The 26197-nt window shown below is 33.9% G+C and overlaps 1 protein-coding gene and 1 long non-coding RNA gene across 3 annotated transcripts in view; one reads left to right on the plus strand and one right to left on the minus strand.

Annotated features, from left to right (window-relative positions):
- The window catches only part of ZCCHC7 (zinc finger CCHC-type containing 7), a 293686-nt gene extending 268585 nt beyond the window's left edge, over positions 1–25101 (minus strand). Inside the window, exons 1-2 of one of the 2 annotated variants that reach the window (XM_073227484.1) lie at positions 24950–25101; positions 19557–20181 (exon numbers count right to left, since the gene is read on the minus strand). In XM_073227484.1, the coding sequence (XP_073083585.1) occupies positions 19557–20160 (604 nt within the window). In that variant the 5' untranslated portion in view covers positions 20161–20181; positions 24950–25101. The remainder of the gene's footprint in view (positions 1–19556; positions 20182–24949) is intronic. The other variant, XM_036996562.2, reaches the window with a different exon arrangement.
- LOC118968035 (uncharacterized) lies at positions 20188–25718 on the plus strand. Its single transcript, XR_005055411.2, has 2 exons — positions 20188–25030; positions 25237–25718. It is a non-coding gene; the product is annotated as an uncharacterized lncRNA (long non-coding RNA).
- The last annotated feature ends 479 nt before the right edge of the window (positions 25719–26197 follow it).

The raw sequence follows: 26197 nt of genomic DNA on the forward strand, positions 1-26197 counted from the left end.
AAACCAGTCCATAAATCCCAAACAGAAACACTAACAAGAAATTGAAGTCTCATTAAATAACAAACATCTTTCAATTGTAAACTAAACTATCACTGCAAAGTGTTGTCTTTATAATTGGTACAATACCTTCTTTAAATACCAAGACAAAAATAACAAATCTTAACAATTGTTATAGAACTCAAAGATCATCCCGTCAAGATGGACCCTAGGAATCTGAGGAACCCAGTCTGAGAAACACTCCCCTATTCAAAAGAGAAATAAGAGTCTGCTGTCCCCATAGTCACAGGACATTATTCTCTGTCTCCCACATACCTCTACCCCTCATGAAAGCAGTGTCTTTCCTCTTCTGCATCCCAAAGCTTTTTTATATCACTCATCTTGTCTCTTCTCTTAAACTATAGGATCTTTAAGATCAGAGTCTATGCCTGGTTCATCTCTGTATGTAACAGCATACCTTACACAGTGATTCAAAAAAGGCCCTGATTATTTTGTTGGCTGACTTAATGGATACAGAATATGTTTCTTTGGCTATTACTTGCTGTCTCAAATAATGTATGTCTTTGTTCCCCAAGCAGTATCACAGATTATTGAAAATTTATAGACTTTTCAATTCCTACACACACTTACAAGGTTTAAAATTAAAATTAGGCAAGTCTGGCTTTTTTTCCCCTCCTCATTATGAAAAAACAATTACTGATAGTTTTAAATACCAGATAAAAGTAAGTAAAAGATACTGTTATAAATATCATTATCATCAGTGCTCTTATAGAGCACCTTTATAAAACAGAGGCTAAAATTCCTTTAAAATCAAACTCTGGTATGTTAAAATGTATTAAAATTTAGCTGATAAACAGCAGTGATTTTAAAACCTAAATGTTTTTAACTGGTCAATGGGCCTGGCTAAGCCAATAAAATCACAGAATAAAAATGACTGTTTTGTGGATAAGGATCTATGTAGTATCTTTCAAGAAAAATGAAGTAAGACTCATCAAATACACTAAGTTAAAATAAAATAATGCTTTTTCTTTCAAAAGTCACAGAGATTTGGTCTATATTAAAAAGCCATTAAAAAAATCAATTCTAAGTTACTGTATACTCAAATACAGATGGTTCCTTAGATGCTACAAAAAGCAATATATTAGCTATTACTTTTAATCCTACCATGATTGTCATGCCTTTTACAAAAGAGAGTCATTTCATTGTAGGAAATGTAAAAGTCCCAAAGGTCAAAAGCATTGAATATAAAATGTAACTACCAGACTTAAAAACTAGATTTCTATTCTACTTACTCTTCACTCCTACATATCTTCCTGGGGTATAGATATTTGGGAGGTTCCCCTTAACTTTGTGTTTAATTTTATGGAATTAATATAATAGCAAACCTTTATCTCTACATTAAACAATATTAGAAACTTCCAAAAAAGTTCTTATTTTTTGCTATATTCATTAGGCCTCACCTGATGAGACAAAAAATGAAGTATGAAATAAAACTAGTTTTCATAGGACACAACATTTTTCAAATACATTAGATTGTCCATTATGCCCAGAACTTTATTAATAAAGAAAGGCTATTCTGTTGTACCCTTATAACAAAAGAAGTTCCCAAACTTCCACTGAACTGTTTTTAAAATAGCATAATTTGAAGCTGTTTGGGTAGCGATTATAAGGAACAGGGCTGAATGTTAGTAATGGTGTGATTATTTACTAAACTGGTATATATGATTCAATTGCTTACAACAGTTACTATTACTTTAAAGATGCTAAAGAAACAGAAGTCCTAATGAATCATCTTTAGGACAGCCTGTCCTTTACCTTATACTTCCTGCCGTTATTTCAATGTTAATTCTGGACCCACTCTATTAGAAATCTAACGTTAATTCAACTTTAAGGGAAAAGTTACAAATAGCTGATGTTATTAGCTATATTTCTTAAATTTTATGTCAATAAATAAAGGTATTCACTAATTTTAAACTATTTAAATTATGTGACCATCAGAGAGCACTTGATACTGAGTTAGATTTTCAACTTAACATCTATCTCAGCTTCCTTCAAAGCCGAATACAAAATAATAAAGGGAGAGATTAATTTTGATTTAAAAATTAGTCTTTTTCCATATTACAAGACCATTATACTAAAAACTTCCTTATTTTCCAAAGTTCTTGGGGAAGTGTTGAGTAGTAAAAACTGTTCTCTTTTTCAGAAGAAACTGTCTTCCTATCTGATGAACAAGGAATCACCAGAGGAAGTTACTACTGATTTACTTCCTGTTGAGAGTCTTACAGCAACTTATACAGCTACCACACATTTTTAGTTTTAAAAACAGGGGTGGGGAGAGTAAAGAGATTGACTGCTAGACAATAAAGCAAGTGTAATTTGGTCATATGGTAACATAGTCTATAAAGTTTTTCATTTGGAGGACCTAAGTCCTTTCCAAATTACAATTAAAGAGAAAAGTAATATACACATAGACTTAAAAGAAATGTTTCTCACAAAGTTGGGTACACAAATACTAAAAAGCAAGGGCTATAAATTCCCTATACCTCAAGCCAATTTGAGGGGAAAAAAACCCTTTGTGTCAGAATTTGTATGCTTCATAATTATTTGGTTCATAAAATCTTGAATGACCAACTCCATAATAAAGCAATCTAGGTCCAAAAACTTGTGGCAGTAAGCAAAGGATTAAGTACAAGGGTATTATATTTATATATAGTACATCAATACAATGTGCAATAAATTAAGTGACACTTTTAAAAGAGTAAACCAGTAACTGCATCTGTTTATATTAACAGTTGTCATTTTTAATGCGTAAAAAAGAACTCAGTGTCAAATCTGAATCAGCTTACAGGCAATTTCATTTAAAGATGAATGCACATGAAAATGTGTGCTGTACACTTCAACAAAAGGACATAAGACCTACTTGCCCCAGATGATTACCTACTAACACAAAATTATTCTTCTATTTTAATTCTCACTTCTAACAAATCATTTTCAATCTAACTTAAGAACAATTTTAATCCAGAATTTTACTGAAATATCTCAATATTTTAAATGAGGAATGTTACTCAACCAAACTTATTTAATAAAAGTATTTTTAACTCAAGTATCAAAAAACCCCCACCAATAAGCAATTAAAAAGTTAGGTATGCTCTTCTCTGAATTCACACAGCTTTGCATTTTTACTTATTTATAATAGCATAAAGATTCAACTTCCAAGCTGCTTCCTTAAATTAAGGCTTGTTTCAATTGACAATTATCTTTATTCTAGAATTCTTATGTTCTGTTTTTAATAGTTCAATCTATGTTTCTAATCTAGAAATTATAAGAGTTATTAATTTGAGGTTTTGGTAGGTGTGCCTCCCAAACAATAATTACATATTCAGAGCAAACTGAACATGATGTTTAGAAATGTGTAAAAATCTAAAGCAGATTTGCAAAAATATAAAAGTATTATTTAATATAGTAAAAATGGCCTATTTTTAAGACTAAAGAAAAATACAATAGGAAAAGGAAAATTTTAAACAATTTACTGAACTTTACCATCTTGCATGTCAGTTTTCAATGTGGATCATTTTCCAGTCAATGTCTACATATCTGAAAAGTTGACTACTTATTAAAATTCTCAATGAATTTAAAAGCACTGCTATAAAACTTTTCTTTAGTCCATTCAGCCCTTTAATCAAACAATGAAACAAATATTACAAGACGAAGGCTGACAAAAAATCATAATGAACCTCTCAGATGAGAAACTAATTGGTACTAAGTACACAATGGCTTACATCTAATCCTGTTAATAACCACACAAAAAAAGAAATAAAAGACTCACTTTTCAGTCATCTCTCTGGACCACTGGGCTAAAATAACAGCATGACTAAATCTGACATTGACCCCGTGGCCCTGCTAGGAGTTAAAAGAATTCCTTTGAGTCTTCTGAGGCCTGTTTTCAACTGCTCCAGAAGGGATGGGCTAGTCATACACACTTGTTAGCCTTCTTTACAGTAACAGGTCAAATTAGAAATGGTCATATACACTGTAATACACACTAGCTCTTACTTTAGATTTGAAGTCTGGACCTTACAACAATACCACAAAAAGAATAATAAAATAGTAACTACATGATAAAATGTCATAGATGGATGAAATGTAATTGGAACAGTAAAAATATATCTAAGCAATAACATATTACTGGACATACATTTTTAAAACAAATAATGTCTAAATTTACAAGAAAAACTGAAATTGAGAAAAGCACCAAAATGAATCACTGAACTTTAAAGAGGAAAAATACTATATATAAATTTTTCTAGATTTATAACAAAATTGTTTTTAGCAAGCCTACTGAATTAAAATACACCTAATTCTTTTGTGAAGTCATGCAGGCTTTTGTGACATGAATCTATGAATAACATACAATGTCAAAATGATATAAATATTCCTGAAACCAGTTTATTTTTTCCCTTTCATACTTTTCAAAACAGTTTATGACTTCCAACAAAGAAGATATTAGTATTTCATACCTTCCTCTCTAACTAGTGATTTAAAATAATTATGGATATGGATTTATTATACTTCACAAGAGTTCTCTAGTTCTAAAATAAGTACTTTTAAAGGAAGTACCTTTTCTTTAAAAAAAAATCCCATGCCTTATTCCTCTTTCACAAAGTCCCATCACTGAAAATCTAGATAAGCTAAACACTAATAATTTTATGTATTTGCCTCAAGTTTTTTGCAATTTAAAAAAGTATGACTCTAGTCAATATACATCAATATTTAAAATTAAAAGGTCTTAACTTTCTATATACTGAAAGCCAATAGCTTGTACTTAAAACATTAAGAAATAAAATTATTACATATAAGACATACTTTATTTCTATGGCAAAATATCAAAATTAACTTTACATAATTCAACTTCTGCATTCTTCATAGACCTTTTGTAATTTTAGCTTATCATATTAATAAATAGTCAAGAGCTATTACTTAAATGAACACAGTAACTTAGCTGAACATTAGCAATTAGCCTCAATGCATTGTTTTGTTAATTTTGTAAAGGCTAACCTAGGATAAACACCAGAGTTGAAATATTAATACTTATCACAATCAAACTTTGTTAAATATGTCAAAGTTCAAGTGAACTCAGAAAAAAAGAGTTTAAACCCTCTATGTTTTGAAAATCTATAATGGCATAGAAACCTCCACCTATCAGGTGGCAACATTTTGGGAAGGAGGTTTTCTTTGTGCCAGTTCTTGTTCTGTTCACACTCCACATCTTCCCTCATTCTCAGTATATTATTTTTCAGGAAAATAATTGAGCTAGAACATTGAAAAATATAAATACCTCAAGCTTACCAAGCAATAACAAAGTGCAAAATATTTTACAAACAACCCCTATTTTTTAAAGCTCTACTCCAGAGCCTACTTTTCTATACAGAAAACAGTTTCCACACCACACAATGTAATTTAACCTTCACTGGCTTACCTTCACAGCATTTTCTGGCCTAAAAAAAAAATCAAGAATAAAAGTATTCCCATTATACTTTAATATTTACTATACATGCATGTTCAGCCATTCAGTTTTAGAAGAGTCTTCCACTCACTGCCAAAAGGAAAAAAAGGGGGAGAACCAAAAAGAAATCCTACAAAACGAGTTTCAATAAAGACTGGAAAAGGCATCAAGCAATCATTACCTTAAAAAAAGATGTCTGATGATTACCAAGTTTTTTTAACAGCATGAAAGCACTTCAGCAGTTTGTTCTTTCCTTAATAAATTTCAAATTTGGCTCCAAATCTGTGCCATGAGCTTTAAGAACTAATAGCATTTTGTATGAACATTGGTTAGTAAAACAAGAATTCCTTGTTATTTTTAAAACTGCATACTTTCACAGCTGAATCACTTCTCATATCACAGATTATACCCTGGTTTGATGTGAATACTAGAAATAAATATATTTTAGAGGTTATTTGCATTTCTCCATAATTACATATGAACATTAAGTTTAAACTTATACAATGCCTTTAAAAATACTAATCAGAACTAGGGAGAATAATTTTACAAAGTTATGAACCCTCTGCAACTATGATGAAAGAGCAGAAATTCAAAAGATTATTTTAAATGCCATGGATGAACAACAGCTAATAATAGTACCAGAATACGTTTTCTTCATAGTTTGAAATTCTCACTGATTTTAAAAGAAATTGCTTTTTGAGAAGTCATTTCATAGAAATAAAAATATGAATATAATAACTAGAAAATAACAGTTAAAGAATTATTGGTTTCTTGGTAATAACAAATTCTTTAAATCAGTTTCGTATTCTAGGAGCACTAAAATCCACATGGAAAAAACTACAACTGTAGCAGATAAAAGAAAGAAGGCTTGATCTTACCCCAATTCCCAAGGTACTTAGACATCCAGGAAGAGAATTTTAGGTACCTCACTGCCACTGGTGTATAATCAATTAAACACAAAATAACCCTAAAACTATGCATATAAAAACAAATCCTTTTTCATCCTATTTCTCAACCTTAGAAAGTTGTTTTAGCCTATTAACAGCATATCACAACATCACTTTTCATGGTATAATGTAAATGCTAAAAAGGATCTTTTTATTGTTTTATATCAACTAAATGAATATAAATTTCAATTAAAGAATGCTACTGTATGATGACACCCTCACAAAACAAATGTATAACAGAAGTAGCTCTGATCACATTAATTTAGTACTTTAAAGTCTTCAGACATTAACAAAAAAAACATTTGGGGGAGATGTTAGGACTAGAAACCTATACTTTTCCCTTACAATAGTAACAAATTACTCAGTATTTAAATTGCCACAGCACTTCAAAGTCTTACCATTCAGCAGGATAAAGTTGTTTCATAAAACAAAATTCTTCACATTTGAAAAATAAGCATGTTTTGCAGGAACAGGCAAACTTTTAAGATCTGGTCAAGTTAAAAATGTACATCCCAATCAAATGTATATTCATATGTCTATCTGAATATGTACACAACATGGACAACAAAAATTGAATGTAAGGAAATTATGTATCAGACTACAACTGACTGCCAATAACTTCTTTTGGATATACAATTGCATTTAAATTAAAAATGTGTAATAGTACTACTTACTGATAATTAGTAATTCTCGTATTTACTTAGTTTAACCACAACATAACATTTTTATTCCAACAGTAGAGTGACCGTGAATAGAAAATTTCGGGATTAATAATTTTCTATCAGTTTCACACATAAAACTAGCATATCTTTTGAGCTTCTTTCTGATGGCTCAAAAATTAAATTGCTACTGTTATTAAGAAAACAAAACCAAGAACAAAATTAGTTTTTCCCTGCTAGTCTCCATGGATCTAAGTTCACACAATAATTCTTCCCAATCTGCAAAACAAAACAACACACAAATAGATGGGCTCAGGAAGAAAGATCAAAACAAAGAAATAAAAAAATCCTCTTTCCTTTTAGCAATCAACAAAATAACAAAAACGAAAAAGTGGAAAAGTCACCCAGAATATATGACCATGTAAGCATGGGCACTCTTGCAGAAAACCAAGTCTGCAACCCAAAGCCATGGGAAATTTAAATTAGAGCAAACAGCCACAATAGGCAGGGAAATCTGTACAGATAAAAAGGGACTGCTGAGGTTGCAGGTATACTAAAGATCTTTTGAGATTTCCAAACAACCTTAATTCATTTTATTAATTAAAAAAAAAATAACTGTATCCACATACTATAAATACTAAGTTCTTTCCCTTTAAATCAAAATATACATACATATGTAATATACTTAAAAGAGAAAGGATTACCATTGCTTAATATGGAGAACCAGTAAATCAGAAATTTGCTTCACAACTCTATCTTCTTCTATATTTAAATAATGTTAAAGCAATTAAAAAATTTAACAGAAGGAAGAGAAGTCAGAGATAAGGTCCTTCGCTGCTGATGTTAACCTAAGTGGCAGCACGATCAAACAGCTGAACACAACTCCTCTTTGACTACCCGTAAAGAAGTATATACCCCAAAGTTAGTTTAACCAAAACGGCTTGAAAATTAAATAATCTGTAGTACAACCATCATATTTCATCTGTTAAATCTGGTAATAAAAGAAATTTCCCAAACTAGAACCTCTCAGAAAGAATAACAACAAGATTTACACAACAGCCCAAACAGTCATGGAATTAAGAACCAATACAAATATTCCACAACTTAGGATCTGATGATTTTTACCAGGAACTCACATATTGAGAAACATTTAGGCTGAATGCTATGAACCTTTTTAGGGAATATTTCATACACTTAAAAACCAATCATACCAGATTAATATACAAACACATTTACAGCAATATTTAAGCTATATTTATTCTCCCACAAAATTTACTTTCACAATTTTTTTTATCATTTTTAAAGAAAACCAAAAGAGCTAGAGTGATTAAGGGTACTGAATTAAGAACAAAGTACTAATTATATAGGAATGCAGTTATTTTTCAAGTACTTATTAGAACAATGAAATTTTATTGGCAATTAAAATCCTAAGACATGAATGTGTTGAACAGCTTCAAAAAAAAAAAATCCTAAGACATGGAAAGTAATGCTATTTCTAAACAAAACCATCAACAGAAGTTCATTTTTGCTTAAATCAAACCATTTAACACTAAAAAATGGCTAAAATATAAGGAGTAAATTACAGGTTAATGTGGTTGTTTCCTTTTTCTTTAACACCTCCTTTCTTCATTTATTTGTCATTTTCCTCTATAGTCTGTATTCCTCTCACCTGGCTTTTCAAAGCGTAATTTTTCAATTACTTTCACAATTTTTTTTATCAATCAGAGCCAGTCTATTTCCTGTATATTTAGAATTTCTGATTAACTACAAATATGGAGAGAGTATTGAAAAGTTTTCTAGAAATTGGGGCTTTCCCTCTCTAAAGTAGGTAATTCTATACAGGCACTACTGAGTTACAAACAAAATCAAATTTGATCTATGTGCTTCAAGGGAGTTGTCAATTAAAACACTTTCTCTCAGTAAGTAGCTCTAAACAGCCATTCTTTCATCTTGAGGTCATTTTAAGATAACTGTAAAAAAGCAAAAAGAAGAAGAGTATAATTTATTTCCCATTATAGAATTATGCTGTCTTCCCTTAAAATTTATTTGCAAAAGGGGAGGAGCAGATGTTCTCAAGTTTAAATAATTTTCAAGACTATGACAAAAGCTGAAATTCTAAGGGAGAAATGTCATACAGAAAAGTACACATTTAGCAGACAAGATCCACTTCTTAATAACGTATTATTACATTGCATTTATATCCGAATTCAAATCTATGTTACAAAAATAATTTTCAACCCCAGAATTATACCTCTGTTCAAACTCAATGCTATCAGATCAAGATTCAAAAACTAAAATGCAAGTCAATAGATATTCTAAAGTATAGCTATCTGTATAATTTCAAAAGAAAATGTGACCTTACACATAGTGGATGCTCAGTTAAAATATTTATTTCTTTATTGTCATCAGAATCAACAACAATTGGGCAAGTAACTCAAAATGCCAGAAACTTAACCATGACAATAACTTTAATTTATAACAAAGCAAAGATAAACAATGATTGAGCAATTAAAAACTTTTGGCTGAAAAACTTCCATTAAGTCAATACTTTTACCTCAGTAAGCGTTCACAACCAAGAGGATGTTAGCAAGAGATCAGTAAATTACTTTGAAATTAAATATAAATTTAGCAGAGTCTTAAAAATAGGATCTCCTGTTTAGAGACTGAATTATCTGAATAGCCTTTACTCTTACATGGGAAAAAATTGTGAATGTCCACTATTCTGAACTTTTGAAAAATGTTTTATAGTCTAATCATATGTAGTTCCCATTAAATTTACCTTCTGACCATAAATATGCTGTCTGTAAATTATACTTCTTAGACAAATGATCACTATATGCAATAGGCCATTTTTATAGCAAACAGGTATAAGAAAATTACATTTAAATACTCTTTACCCAGACATCAGGATTCAAGTTCCTATGACAAGTAGAATGAAAATGCTGCCCATCTAATTTTACGCTTCTCCATTACACAAAAAATGTAAACCTATAGATGAGTAAATAATTTTAATGGCAACTAAATGAAGTAATTAATTCAATAAATAGAAATCATGGTATTTTCTTATTAAGTAGTTTCCAACAAGTTTAGTGTATCTTACACAAAAATCAAATGTTTCCAAACAAAAATGTTTTTTAAAAAAGTAAAATTTAATTCTCTCCCTAGATACTTATCACTGTTGAAGATACTGTAAATGAATTTAGACTAAAAGTCATAAATTGACTTTGGAAGAATGCATACCTAAATTGCTGATCAACAGTAAAATCACAGAAATTAGCAACATACAATATCAACATTCCAAAATGTTATTAAAATCCAACCCAAAGCTGCCTTAGCATTTCTGGAATTTCTAATGAGATTTTCAGTCTACTGAACAATGACCATAAAAGGCTTTCAAACTTCACCCCATTCACAAGTAAAGTTGAAATTGAACATTTATATTTCTTCTCTCCCTATGACAACTACACCACGGAACAGTGAATAAAATAGCTCAAGTCATTATGCTAATTAGAAATTAAATAAAAAGATGCCCTTACAATAGTTAAGTGTAAGGAGACATGCTACAACTAGAGACACAGTTCAAAAGCAGCTTTAGGAATTGTGTAGTACAGACTTACAAAAGCTGAAAACATCAGGCAGGGAGCTCCTTGATGCTCTCGGTCACTGGAACTCTAGCATGTGGCCATTTTTCAATTATAACACAGAAATTAAATTATATATCAGTGAGAAATATATCAAACAGCAACCCACCTTTATGACCTATTAGCTCATATGATCTCTCAAGAAACTGCATTTATTGAAATTAAGCTTGACTGGTTATCTGATAAATGCAGAAAGGGTGATAAAACACCACCTTGAAGATCTGAGGAAGCAAACTTTAATTTATTAGTGTTCCCAAAACTAAAAGAATGTGTTCCCTTCCTATATTAAAAGATGTTAAGGAACAACACAAGCTATAAGGAATGAGTTTTAAGACAGCTTCTACTTTGAACAGCCTTGCATAAAATACACGCTTTAAACAGCTGGTTATGTCCTTTGACTAACTTATAACACCTGGTCCATTTGAGAAAATATTTCTGCCATAAGTTGCATAAAATATCCATTTTTCTTTAAAGGAAAATAAAAAAGATATTCAATCAAGAAATGGGTAGAAAACAATGGAACAAAAAAATCACAGCATTCTGCATACAGAGAACATATATAAAATATAAATACCCTTTCTCATTTAGTCTGAGGTAGATTCTAAAAAGACATGCTATTAAAAAGCTTAATCATCCCGGACACATATTCAAAACATTAGTAGTACCATACAGTCTTAAGTTGATATCTGGGTTTGGGGATTTACCTCCTATTCTTCCTTCCTGCATTTAACCTGAACTTAAAATCCACCCCATTCTTTAACACTCAGCTCCAAACGCTACTTTTCAATTCAGTTTTGTACTTTGTCTATCCACAGTAATCTTTTCCAGAAAGTCTATTACATTCATCTGGAAATTATTATGGATTGTAATGGGGCATCTCTTTTTCTTTTGTAGAAATATACTTTGGGTGTTACAGTGAACTTTCCATGCTGTCATGCATTTTAAGGTTCCTAAAAAGCAGGGACTACATGGTAATTCTTGAATCCCAACACCTTAATGGTACACTGTAGGTACCCAATAAGCACCTGTTGGACTGATTTTCAGATTTCAGACTTAGGTTTAACTAGGAGATTATAAAATGTCACCAAATCAAATTTATTTAAGGAAAGTGCCTACCAACAAGTTCAAACATACTAGAGACATGTTCAGAAGCAACCTGGATTCACAAAAAGAAAGCTGAGAACTTTCAACTTAAAAAGACCAAGTGGAAGTTACATGCCTGTACTTGTCACAGTGATAATGGACCTATTTCACAGTTTTAAGAATTCTGTCAAAATATTTTCTTGTTACACTAATTTAGTTTATCCATTGTCTCATTTAGTTTTATAACCTTAATGAAATAACATTTATTATTTTACCAATAAAGAAAGTTAACCAAAGTCACAACTAGTCAACTGAGGAGCTACTAAATGAGAACCTAAGTCCATTACCTCACTCAGCAGTAAACTTTAAACTGAGACCAGAGGGATGAGTGGGTATCAGCCAGGCAAGGTAGACACTGATCCAGGTAGAAAAAGCATCATATATAAAGACCCAGATCAAATAAAATGTGACATATCTGAAAATCTGAAATTCAAATAGGTAACCTACTCTACTCAAATTTTAATTAGTTATCAAAGTTTTGTTTGAGTGCTTAATAATGTCAGAGATTCAGCAACTGCCTTCTAGATAAGTTCTTCACCCTCCAAAATTGCATCCAAAACTTTTATATGCATATTGTTTGGAGCAAATGGGCCTTGATGTAAAAACAGTTAAAAGACTTACTACCCTAAGTCATCAAAAGCCACAATTTTACTTCTATTTCAAAAGCTGTGATTTTACTTTAATCAAGCCATAATTTCAACTTCAGTACTATATAAAGAGCACTACTCTGTACACAAAGGTAGAAGTTCAATTAAATTGACCTAAGATTTGCTAGGTATCCACTATGTGCCAAATGCTGACAAACTAAAGGAGCAATGTGCCAAACTGTACATATTTAAAGAGCTCTACATTAGTATAAAATACTACACCTTAACAGTCATATACTAGCAAGTTGACTGCTTTGGCTCTTAAAAATGCTATATTCTTCATTCTCCAAAAGGTATTTTCTTTTTAAAATCTGAACCTATTTAATTTTTTGTAAAATCTAAATCTTTCAAAATCATTAAATGAGAAAGAAACATTAAGACCAGGAATAAGTATAAAGCATACTTCTGAAATTAGACTATTATACATTTATTTAAAATACATTTTAAGACTCTAGCAAGTATATTATTCATCAACTATTTTAAATTACTTTTCATTCACTTTCAAACAATATTGGTCACATGCCTAGTATGTCCAGCTCAGATTAGTATAAATATAAAGATATAAAAATTGTCCATAGTTCCAGAAAGGAGACTACCTTTACATACTACTGTGGCCTGATATACAGGTTATAGTGTTAACAGAAAAAACAAGGCAAAGTGTGGATAGTATGCTACTATTTTAAGAAGGGGGAGATAGGGTATAAAGATATATATATACTTGCTTGTTTTTTAAACATAAAAGACATCTATTTTCTCTTACCAGTTACCCATAAGGGGAAGGAGGGGAACAGGTTGAAGACTGGATACAAGGTAAACTTCTCTGAATGTATTTTACATTGTCTTATTGATTTGAATTTGGAACCTTATAAACATTTTACATAATTATAAAACAAATTAAACTTTAGAAGGCAATACTAAAAAACAAACACATCAAAAGCAAAATGAAACAAATGAATCTATATCTAGTTCATAGCATAATCACAAGGAGAAAAACTGGAATTTAATCAAGCTTCTAGATCGATCAGTTCACAAGAGATACAATGACACATAAATTCAGACTGAAGGAGTAGTTAATGACACAAAATTCAGACGACAAAAAATTCTAGAGGACAAAAAACAAATCCAGCTAGTACAACAAATAAATTACAAGTAAAAAAAAAAAAAAAAACAGAATAAAGAGATAAAGGAAGAACCTATAGATTACAGGACACTTAAATTTATCAACCAATTACAAAAAATGGACCTGATTTTAAAAAACAGTAAGAAAAAAAATTAAGAGCCTGTCAGGGAAATCTGAATGCTGACTGGTATTTAATGATAAAAGAATCATTGGTAATTTGTTTAGGTATGATGATGCGATTATGTTTCTTAAAAAGAGTCTTTATGTTTCAGAAGTACATAGTGAAATGTGTTTATATACATATACATATATATATATATATATATACACATTCATATATATATGAATTAATTAAATTATATGATGTCTGCAATTTGCCTCAATATAGCACAGGGGCATGGAGTTATACATGAGAAAAGACTGGTCATAAGTTGGTTTATGGGACACTGAGTCCATTTTAACATTTTATTTTTGTATACTTTAAACTTCCACAGTAGAAAACTAACAAAGAGTTAATAATTAGTCTTAGAGCTAATACTATCCCTGTTCCATTCAGGAAAATAAGTTGCTAGTTATTCCTCTATAATTCCTGTAGCACGTATTGTCTCTCCTCATCATTTGGCTGTCTTATACAATAATCCTTCCCAAACTTGAGATGCCCCTCACAAATTAAAAAACATGCTGATTTTCTTTGGTACATCTTTTCTTCAACCAGGAGATCTGCCTTTCTAACACATGAGATAGCACATCACTCCTACCAAGAGTAACATAAGAAAGTAGAGGGTGAGAATTCTAAAAGGAAAACAGAACAAGCATCATCGATATAAAGAAGCCTTAGGAAAGAGAAAAGAAAGTGGAGGAAATGAAGCCTAGAACTGAGAAATAAACTTCTACATCCCTCAGTAGAGACAGCTGACAGTAGATGTAACAGACACTGAAGTCCTATGTTTGGGCATTAATCTATTATAAGCAGAGCCCTAATCATAAACTGTCTGTACTGAGGAAGGCTAGGCTGAGCACTTTACATAAGTGTTACATCCTCAAGGCCTCAATGGAACATCAGGAAATTAATCAACAACTTCAAATCAGAAAACCATAAAGTACTGAACATTTAAAGGAAGAAAAGAAAGGAAAAAAATGCCTCCTACTGGTGTAGTGTCTGACTGATTGTGCTATTACCTCCAATGGTGTGCGGTAAAGCAACAAATGCATAAACATCTCACTGAAACCGTAGTAGTGGGAAAGAGCCTGAAGTTTCCACAAAGCAAGGGTGGTGTTGCACTTAACCTGTTAAATTTAACAATAGTAAATGGGAAATACATATGTACTTACAATGTCCTTCATATGTTCATGTACTACCTCAAATTTACTAATCCTATTTTTCAGAAAGTGTTAAGTTTTCAACCATATATATCACCAGGTTTTGAGAGATTTAACTCCCATGGTTAAGAAGAAACTTCATAAACTAATTTGCTTCTTACGATATTTTATGTTTTCAGTGAAACACTAAGCGACTGAAGGCTAAAACCTTACCACTTTAAGTCCCTTTTATGTATTCTACATAGGGTAGAGGCTCAGTAAATGTTTAATGATACAGTAATTAATGGAAAATAAATTAATATAAATGTCAAGGATTATTTTAAATATTGTGGAGACTTCTGAGCATAGGAAAGGGCTGCCTTCAAGGAGTCTGTACTCGCTTCTCTTAATATGATGCTGTAGGTTTGGGGGGTTTATGGTGGAGGGAGAACAGTATACAAAAGAGCTATTACTACTATTTAACAATCATCATTTCAAAAGTATAGCAGAATTTTGACAAACTTCTACTGACATGAAAAAAATCTTCTCTCTATAAAGATTATTATATAAACTGAACCAGATCTATCCCCAGATCAATTTATGAGTGAGATGATAATGATTAGAGAGTAGTAACAACACACTCAAACAGGTGTGAGTACTGAATATGTTGCTTATTAACTGGAAAGAAATAGGACTATGGCATTAGCAGATCAAGGAAATAAAACAGGGGATATATATTTGAATATTTGTAAGAGTTTATAAGAGTTAAGCAAGTTAAACTGCAGAATTGAAGAATTTGTTAACATTTGTCTGTAACAAAAAAATAAATCCTAGCAGCAAAGAGTAGGAATAAATTTCAATATGGATAATAGAAACACACACTGAATGTCTGGAATCAAGGATTACTCAGAATTACTTAAGTCTTATATCAAATGTTTTTACTAATGTTGCAGAAAAAGGGGTATAAATGTACCCACATGCACACATTGAACTTTAAAGAAATGTATACCTATAAGAATAAATCAGTTTCTTTAAAAATTGTAAGTGGATGAAAACATGTAAGGAAAATCTGATGCGGAAAAAACCCATTCTAGAAAAACACAAGTCAACATAAATAACAACTACAAAAAACAAAATGCTAGGAGAAAAAAAACTGTAAGAAATAAAAAAAAGCCTACTAGCAAATCAAGACATGTACAACATAATAAGTCATCATAAAAAACAATACAATTTACTAGGACCCTCTGTTACTGGCAGGAATGTATAATGGTACAGCCACTGAGGAAACAGTTTGGTGGTTCCTCAAAAAGTGAAACAGAAGTAATTCCATTTGTAGGTATATGCTCAAAGAGAATCAAAATAGGTATATGCAAGGTAGATGCTTAAAAGAATATCCAAAATAGGTATTCAAATAAATACCTACTCATAAATTTTCCCTACAGCACTAATCACAATAGCCAAAAGGTAGAAACAACCCAAATATCTATCAGCAGATGACTGGATTAACAAATTATGCTATATCCACACAATGGCATATTATTCAGCCTTAAAAAAGAATGAGGTACTGATACACACTTCAACATGCATAAACCTCCAAAACATTATACTAAGTCAAAGAAGCCAGACACAAAAACCACACATTGGATGATTCTATTTACACAAAATATCCAGCATAGGTAAATCCAGAGACAAAAAGCAGATTAGTGGTTGCCAGGGGCTGGGAGAGAAGGGAATGAGGAAGGAATGACTGTTTCATGGGTACAAGGCTTCCTTAGGATGTCATGAAAATGTTTTGGAACTAGATAGAGGTGATGGTTTCACAACACTGTGAATGGTTTCAATACCACAGAATTGAACACTCTAAAATAGTTAATTTTATGTTAATTTTACCTCAATAGAAATACAAATATCCCCCACAAAATGCAGTTCTAGAACAGCCATGATTCGTGTCTGCTTAAAACATAAAATACTAAAATTGTTTTCCAGAGATGTCTTTATATACCTGATTACCAACCTTCTCTTCTTCAGTCCTGTAAGACAAACCTGACTGAATCCATCATTCCCTTTCCTTTAGAATCTTCATTTCCAAATAGCTCAGCTACCCTTAACCACACTCTCACTACCCTTCATCAAACCTTTTCAGTTTGCCCTGAGAAACCACAGTTCTGTTTGAGTCACCTCCTAGTTGACCTGCTCCTTTCTGTGGAAAGAAGCTTTCTTTCCAATTTATCAAGCTTTTTCAGTATGTTAAATCTGAAATGACAATAAGATACCTAAATGGAAATATTCAGCAAGGTGGACATGGGAAACTTGAATTCAACAAAAGTGATTGATCATCACTAACACATTAGTGTTTGATGAAACAAGGTGTGATGTCAGGAGAAGGCAATTTAGAGAAAGAAGACTAGCCTAGATCCTTTTTTGACATTATGTAACGTTATGCCTAACCCTGGATCATCTTGCTCCAGGCTGCCAGGTATTACTGGAAAAAATTATGAAATCCTTCAAAGGGAGTTTCATTACAAATTCATATTGCTTCAGTTTTGACTGAACACTTCTAAACAATCCTTTTATTCTGTTACTGTTGAGTTGTAAGTGCAATGATTTCCAAGCTATGAGCTTCAGACTTTTGGGGAGCTACAGAATTAGTTAGCACAATGGAGACCAAGACGCATGCATTATATAAAGACTATCTCCCATGTATACATACTTCTATTTTTCAAATGTACAGACAATGTTATGGTTAATAAAATACTAAGTAAGGGAGTATCAAATAGTAGCTTTTTGCTAACATGCATGTTCTCAATTAACGAATACTAAAAATATAACCAGTCACATGGGGATAAGCAAGTTATCATCTTCAGAATATTGGGAACCACTGCCTAAGAGTATGCTCCATTGCACTTAAACATCCCTTCCAAACTCAAAGCTTTAAGTATCCCCTGTCCACTCCCACTTTCATTTTCCCAAGAAAATCAAACACATCCATCTGAATTTATTCTTTCTTTTCTTCCTCTATAAATACTTGATAATCTAGCAATTAAAAGTATCTCTCTTCCCTTTTAAGACTAATTCAAACAGATACATCTTACTTGGCCTCCCCACCCCAATCCATCAAACAGGTTAATTTCTCCTTCAGAAGTGCTTTTCTTTCTCCCTAAAAACATTGTCAGACTTCCCTTTCTGACAAAACTTAGCTTGATTCTGCTCTGTGTTCCAGCTACTATTCTATTCCTTTTCTTCCTTTTGCGTCACATCCTTAGGCTCAGGCTGCCACGGACTGAGCCAGCCAGTGCTTTTGTAACTAAAGTTTTGTTGGAGAAGCTGCCCCGCTTCCTGAGGTATTGGTGCTGCTTCCCCACAGGGCAAAGTTCGGGTAGGAGAGTCTACAGCCTGAAGACCTAACATACTTCCTATCTGGCTCCTAAAAAAAAGTCTATCAATCCTGGGACTCCAAAGTATGACCTTCATACTGAGTGATGGATGCCATTAAAGGTTTTGGAGCAGCCAAGTACCACTGAGTAAAAGAGCACTACAAGACTACTAGTTTAACAACAGCACGCAGGGAAGATATAAAATATCATTTAGGAAACTATTGCAAGAGACTGGGTATTAGACATTGTGGGTAAAATTGTAATATTTCCAGAATTTCTCACCTGGCTTTAGTACATACGCATATCAACAGGTGCTCAAGGGTGGAGAGAAGTATGGCTTTAGTGCATCTGCATCATTCCTCAGGGGTGGAGAGAAGTTCATCTCCATATCTATGGGTAATTACCTGGGCAACAGGCAGGGCTTATCTGTACCTGAGAGGTGAAGGGGAAGGCCGGTTTTGCTTCTGCTGGAGGAGAGAGAGACGGCCCCAGACTGCAATGTGTAAGCAATAAATGGATTTTGAACTTTATTTCTCCCTTTCACTGATTTCGGTTTTTAGAGGTATTTTGCCCAGGATTTCCTTTCCCTGGACTTACAGACATAAAGGGAAAGAAATGAAAGGGAATTCCTAAAGAAATAAACAGCAAGACTATATGACTGTATGTGACAGAGGAGACAAATATGCACTCTCTCATACAGTCTACTGTAGACTTACAGCTCTTCATAGTTTCCCATCTTAGTGACTTAGTGGAATTCCTAAAATCATAATACCAATTCCACATCCTCTATATACCAGACATTCCCCAGGCTTGCTACCTAACTCCTAGGCAAGCAAATCACTTAAGAAGTTGTCCCAATAGAGTTGGGCAAATGAGAGCACAGGACCATGTCAGAGGTGGATGGAGTACTCACCTGCGGTACCCAGAAGAGAGAGGGGGAAACTAAGATTTCAGTCCAGAACTGCCTCTAGCCAAACAGGAAGCAGCAGCTATGAATTTGTTTACAGTAGAGTGTCTTTGACATTCTGACATACTCTTTCTGGTATTCAGACTGACCACGATTAGAGTAGCCATTGGTAAGAGAGTCTCATGAGAAACAAACCAAAAAACAAGACCAAAAGGTGAGGAATTAAACAGAGCAGACCCTATTGGTCTTCTGTCTAGGAAAAGCAATCTTCCTTATTAAAGATGATACTACTTTCCAAAATGGCCCATATGATACTAACCTTCATTAACAGAGTTTTCACATCCCACAAGATTGAGAAGGATATCATCATCTCTATCATCTTCACATCCCAGCAGCATCCAGCTTTCCACATTATCACTTTCTGAAATGGTGCTGTCTTCCTCTTCACTTGAACTGACCTCTATAATCATGACCTCTTGGATGGGACCCGATATCTCTTTGGGTTTAGGCCTCTCAGTATCCCTCTTACATTTATCAGCCAACTCTTCTGAATGAAGAGAAGCAAGAGGACCTCGGATCTTCTCTTTTGCTTGGGCTTTAAAATTCTTTCTTTTACATCTGTAAATACTATCTTCATCAGACAAAGTGATGACTTCTGACCCATCTGATAACTGGATGACTTCACTATCTGAAAGAATAATTAAGTTTTTCTGGTTTAGATTACTACTGGATAATTCACAATTCTCAGACTTGTTCTTTTCATGTTCTTCCTCCCTGACGACATTATCAAGATGTTGGGCATAATGAACTTGGCTGTAGAGCTGAAATTCCACCTCACTATCAACACTCAGTTCACTAGAAGACTCTTCACGATAAAGGTCATCTTCATATGCTTCTATAGTCTCATAACCACCAAACATCATGGAAAGTCAGTAACTTCGATGCTGTAAAAGAGAAAGTCATATAAAGAATGTATTTTAAAAGCTCAGATCATACCTGTTCAGTGCATAATAGTATCACCTCTTGGAGCTAACTTCTGTGCAAACCATCACTTTTCTCAATGACATATTAAAATACCTTTTACTCTTAAGAGTACCTTTTTTCATGGATTTCTAAGTCCTCTTATAACCTACTTTAGTAATGCCCACCCCTACCAAATGAAAATTACTACCAATAAATTGAGTTATAGTTATTAAGGAAATGTCCTATTTTACAGATACACTGGAAAGGAAAAATAGGTTGAATCCACTGATTCAGACACCAAACACTTTTCCTCCAAAATATTAAAAATTATAAAAATATTTTAGGTAACTCTCACTATTCCATCCAATCTTCACCTTTTCCCTGTTCCTGTATTTCACCTTTCCAGGTATACATTGTCATAAAGGAATATTACCTCAACTATGACAAAAATCCACAACAGGAAACAATTATATTTAGCATTTTGGTGTAAATTTTTATTCTCAATTAAAAGATTAATCTTATGGCCTTCTGATCCTTGACCAAAAGAAGACATAACAATATTTGATAAACCTGGTTTATTTCCAAGCTAGCTATAAAGATGTGATGAAATACAAACTTACTAAGGACCTAAAAATGAGGCAAAACTCTTGGCAACGGGAGCAGTGTATGTTCCCACTGTGGGCCTATCATATCCTGCTCATCCATCAACTCTGCTTAAACATCACTTCCTCATAGAAGCTTTCCTTGACCTACCAAACTAAATTAAGAGTCCCTTTACAGGTTGCTACAGCACTTGACATTTCAAAACACTCACCTCATTTCTAATTACTAATTCGCTGTAAATCTCCAACAAGCATAGATCACAAACCCCAGGAGAACAAGAACTATCTGCACTTTGTTAAACAATGGATCCCCAAAGCCTAAACAACGGATCCTCAAAGCCAAGCAGAGTAACTAGTACTTAGCAGGATCTCTACAAATGTTTGTTGAATTAATGAATGAATGAATGAATGAATGAATATCATCACCAAGCATTTGTTCTTCAGCCCTGATAAATCTAATATGTGCCTAAAATATAGAAATTATGATGAATTTTGCAGTTGTCTCCACTATTACAACTATTCTCCTATCTTCAACCAAAAATCTACACAGTAATTGTTTCAATTAGGTACTGATGCAATACTGATCAAAGTGAGAGCTCTGGAAAAATAACTCATGTTTGTTTCAAAATCAGGGACAGCCTAGAGAACAACAATAACAATTTATTCTTTCTACTCCTCTTTTAGCTATCAGATATATTTTAGAAATACTAGCCATTTTTTTAATTTACCAACTCTGCCCAGAATGTCAGGGTATTCTTATGATCATTTTGGTGACAGAACCACCTGACTCCAAAAATCAAATGAACAAGAGTGAAAAATGCACTACACTTATGCTGGAGTTTTTTGTGTTACAGAAATAAAGACTCCACTTTTATTGTACACCTTAAACTTAAACAATGTTATGTGTCAATTACACCTCAATAAAGCTAGGGGAAAAAATGATGAGTAAGTTCTGAATTAACAATACAATCTTGTACACTTGAATTCTGCTCGAGTAGATCTTAAATGTTCTCACTACAAAAAAAAGGAAATATGTGAGGTGATGGATGTGTTAACTAATCTTAACATGGTAATCATTTCACAATATATTCATATATCAAGTTGTTATGTCATATACCATAAATTTACACAATGTTATTTGTCAATTTTATCTCAGTAAAGCCGGGAGAAGAAAAAGAAACCAACTTTTTATGTCATTTTTCCTCTAAAAGGTACAATATATCTATTCCATTCTTGCACTGTCTTTCAGATTTCTATGCTGTTATCATACAAGTTAAATGTGGCTATCTGAATAATAATGTTCATAGCATTTATCAGTTTATATTGAAATGTTAGCCTCAGAGGAATTCAAATAAAAGATGAATCCTTTCCTTTTTATTTAATAGGTAAATTAATTCTGAAAGAAGTCAAAGGAAGGAATTATGCTTCCTTCAAAATCCTGACTGGATCCATCCTGATAAAACATAAATAACATAATTCCAGTGCAGCACAGAAAAAAATTAAAAGAGCTAAATTACAGTTACAAATTTGTACTACTCTTGGAGCCATCCCAAAGGAAAAGGATTAAGAATACAGCCATAGGCACACCTGTGAATGTATGCCAAAAATAAACTACAGAAATATAATAAGAACTGACTTCCTTGGGCCTAAGGGTTTATCTCTTTCCCTGAAATGTAGAAAAAAGAATTTAACAATTTAGCCCCTATGGCCTTTAAGAGGATTTTGTATCTTCTGTACTTGAACACTGTGCTCAGCATAACTTTGCTCTTCTATTTGTGTAGTTTATGTATGCCAGGGTTAAGGTTTGCCTGAGGCTGTTTTGGTTTACGTTTATGTTACTACTTTAATTACAGTCAAATGCATTTAGTTTACTTTTCTTGTAAAAAGTGTTTACTCAAAAAGGACCAATATGAAATATATTTTTTTTTCTTGATTCAGAAGGCTTTCTTAGCTTTTTGGTCATTGCACACGATTCTCAAACATACTTAACTAAAAATATAAGGTCCCTATGAGAATTACAAAATTTTAAATCTGGTCTTTTAGATTATCTCAACACCAAGTTTCTCAATTTACATATAAGGAAACTGAGGTCCAAACGGATAAGGGAGCCTATCCAATATGTAGCTGGTAAAGAACATAGCTAGGACTGATTTCCCTCTCAGCCAAGTGTTCACTAAGATTTTTTCTTAGTATTTACTTTTAAATAAATATTACAAAACAAGAGCTTCTTCAAAGCTGTATTTGCACTGGTTCTAACACCTAAGTAACAACTAAATTACCTCACAATACTCACTTCAAGTTCCAATAGAGTTTAAAAACTATGAAAGGCATTTTAATTGGAAGGAAAAGCATACATTTGGAATTTGTCACTTTATCATCAAAGAGCCTCCCAAGTTGGTACTCAAAGATTATAGCAATCCCCTGACGGAAAAAAGATGGTTCTTAGAACCTAAAATAGCAGTTTGGGAATAAAACTAAAGAACTTAAATGACTTAACAAATACAAGACAGCTATAGAAAATAACTGCAAAGGCAGGTTCTCACCATTCAAAAGTGGGAGTATTCACTCACTGAATTTTTTTTAAACTAGACAACTTACGGCTTATTTAAGCTTTCACATTTTACTATGTATATTTTTTAAGGTCAATACGTCTGCTCTGACTACTAACTGGTAACTCTGAGCCTTTTGCTCTTATTTCCTCTCAAAAAATCTTTAGCCTATGTTTCTTCTTGATGACCTAAGTACCCATCTCAAAGGGATTTAAATCAAATTTACAGCTTTATTTTAAACCCAGTTTTCATTAGAAAATGAGTAACAAACACAGTTTATTTTCAACTTAAAATTTCTGATTCTTAGTGAGCTATGCTGAGAAACATATTGGAAACACTACTGTTCAGTGTTAAAGTATCTTCAAATGTGACTTTAACTTTTAAGCAAATCTGACTAGGGTTAAGAATCCAAATGTGTAAAAAACAATGGTCACATAAAAAGAAGACAGAATACAAGATGTTGATGGGAGAATATTATGTTAAATTTATTCAGACAAGTTCAGCAATTCTTGGCATACCTAAAGTTTTATGATAACTAATCCATCTCAAACACTTCATTCACTTTTCCTTCAGCCCTTTTTCCTTTTGCTAGGTGGTATCTTACCCTTTTAGTTATAATCCTCACTTCCACTTATTCCTCAATTCACCCAAACCCTCAGGTTCTCTTGAAAACAGCAATAAGGAACTGTCCCCAAAGCATAATGCTGTCTGAAATATATACACAGCCTACTTAAGTCTTTCGATGTGATACCCTAAGTATTCAAAATACAAAATCAAGAGCTTTAGAAGGGGCCTGGGTCACTGAATTGAACGCTTTCATTTTATTCATACAGAAATGGGCTCTGAGAAGCTTACTTACTGAACTCAAAAGGTCTCCTAATTCAACCCTGTAATCTGAAGAAATTATAAACTCAGACTAAAAATAATATTTTCTGGAATCAACAACAAAGTCAGTGGTGGCGCCATGACTATAGCTCAGGCCTGACGACTCCCAGCCAGTTTTCCCACTGCACCCTGCACCAATAACTCTTCCTTAAAGTTTAAATTCACTATTCTCTTATAGGATGTCGGGGATAAAGCGAACACAGACCAAGTCTCCCTGTTTCACATGGGGGAAAGAGCCCGTCTCCAGATTTTTTTCTAGCCCCACAACTGCAGCTGCTGCTTCTGACAGCAGAGGCTGGAGCTGGCCCAGGGCTGTTCGGGCTTCACAGGCCGGGCTCCCTCTCGGTGCGGGGGTACCTCCGCGTTAACTGGCTGACTAACTTCCTTTAAAGACTGGAGTATCTTGAGGCGTAGGTGAAGATAAAAAACGCCGAAACGCCACCCCACAAAAGCCATGGGCGTCCAGCCCTTTCCTAACCACGACCTCAGGCCTTGGCCAGGCAGGGAGAAGTGAACACCCCAGCCAGTCAGCAGAGCCGCGTGGGGCAGAGAGTGACTAAGGGGCCACAAGCCGCGCCCCGCCATAAGTGGGGCACAGACGGAGGACACGGAGGCCAGCGAGGGGACATGCACTAGTTCCACAGCCCGGTGACCGAGATGGAGGACAGAGAAGGGACCCCAGCCGCTGGCAGCTGGGAATCCGTCACACATACTCACTGCCGCGGCTGTGACCAGGAAGCACCAACCAGGAACCAAAACGCGTAGAGGGACGGGGAGGGGCGAGGACAAATGAGGTAAGGAAAGCGCCTCCACGCGGACCAGGGAGGAGGGAAGGCACTTCCGGGGAAAACACAGCTCCCGGGAATCGTCTTCCGTCCCCGCCCACGCTGCGGACTCGCGTGCGCAGGCGTGACAACTGTTAACCCTTTCTCTTCCCCCTGTGGTAATCTTTTGGTTTGCCTTCCGTGCTTTGTCCCTTCCCTTTCACGGCTTCTTTCAGAGATACCTAGGCTGCATCTATAATCGGGGACACTTTCTTTGAACGACTTACACGCAAGAGATGCACTTATCCGGCAAAACCTGAGGGGAGCGCCCACCCTTCTATGCCCGAGAGAAAAACTACACCTCCCATGATGCCCCTGGGCAGGTTTCAGGACGGGCTCCGCCTCCTCTGTTAACCTCGGGAACGTACTCCCTGTGCCACGTGTCTCGGTACCCTAACAGTGCGTGAGGAACTAGGGCTGTCGCGGTAGGTGTTTTGACCACCTGAAGACCCGTTACAAGGAATAACCGTCTTCGGGAGCAACTGGCTTCTAGCTTCTCCAGTGCGTTAGGTGACCTTAGGCAGGTCCCTTCCACCTCTAGTTTGAAGTTGAACGTAGTTCACACTGTGTGCTTCCGTCTCTTTATGGAATACAAGGCAACATATTTAACTCTTTGTGACCCTTGAAGAGCTGCACCCTTAATAAAGATTGAAATAAACACTGGTCTTTTGAAGCCTCGGGAGGCTACAAGATTGTGTTGGGAGCTTCTGACTTCCGTTCTTCTTCTCATGGCTTATTTTAATACTTAGTAATAATCTATTTATCTGTACAACTTTACAGATAATGAAGCACTGAATCAATTCATTGGCCCTTGGCCACAGTTCTGAAAGATAAGCCTCACACTGGTTCTTATTGCCAACATTTATGGAACATCTATTAAGAAGCAGTCAATGATACAGCGGCAAATTTTTTTCAAGTTTCTGGTCTCATAGTGTCTAGCTGGGCAAACAGAATACAAGTTCTTTTCCTTCTTTTTTTCTTTTCCTTTCCATTTCTTTCTTAGTTTTCCTTCTTTTTTCTTTCTTTTCTTTCTTTCCTCCTCTTTGCTGCCGCTGCTCCCACAACTACAAAACACGAAAAAATGGTCACATTAAAAACAATCATTATAATAATGAAAAAAACAATACGAGTAATTTG

The sequence above is a fragment of the Manis javanica genome, chromosome 2, assembly GCF_040802235.1.
Source record: "Manis javanica isolate MJ-LG chromosome 2, MJ_LKY, whole genome shotgun sequence".
NCBI lineage: Eukaryota > Metazoa > Chordata > Mammalia > Pholidota > Manidae > Manis > Manis javanica.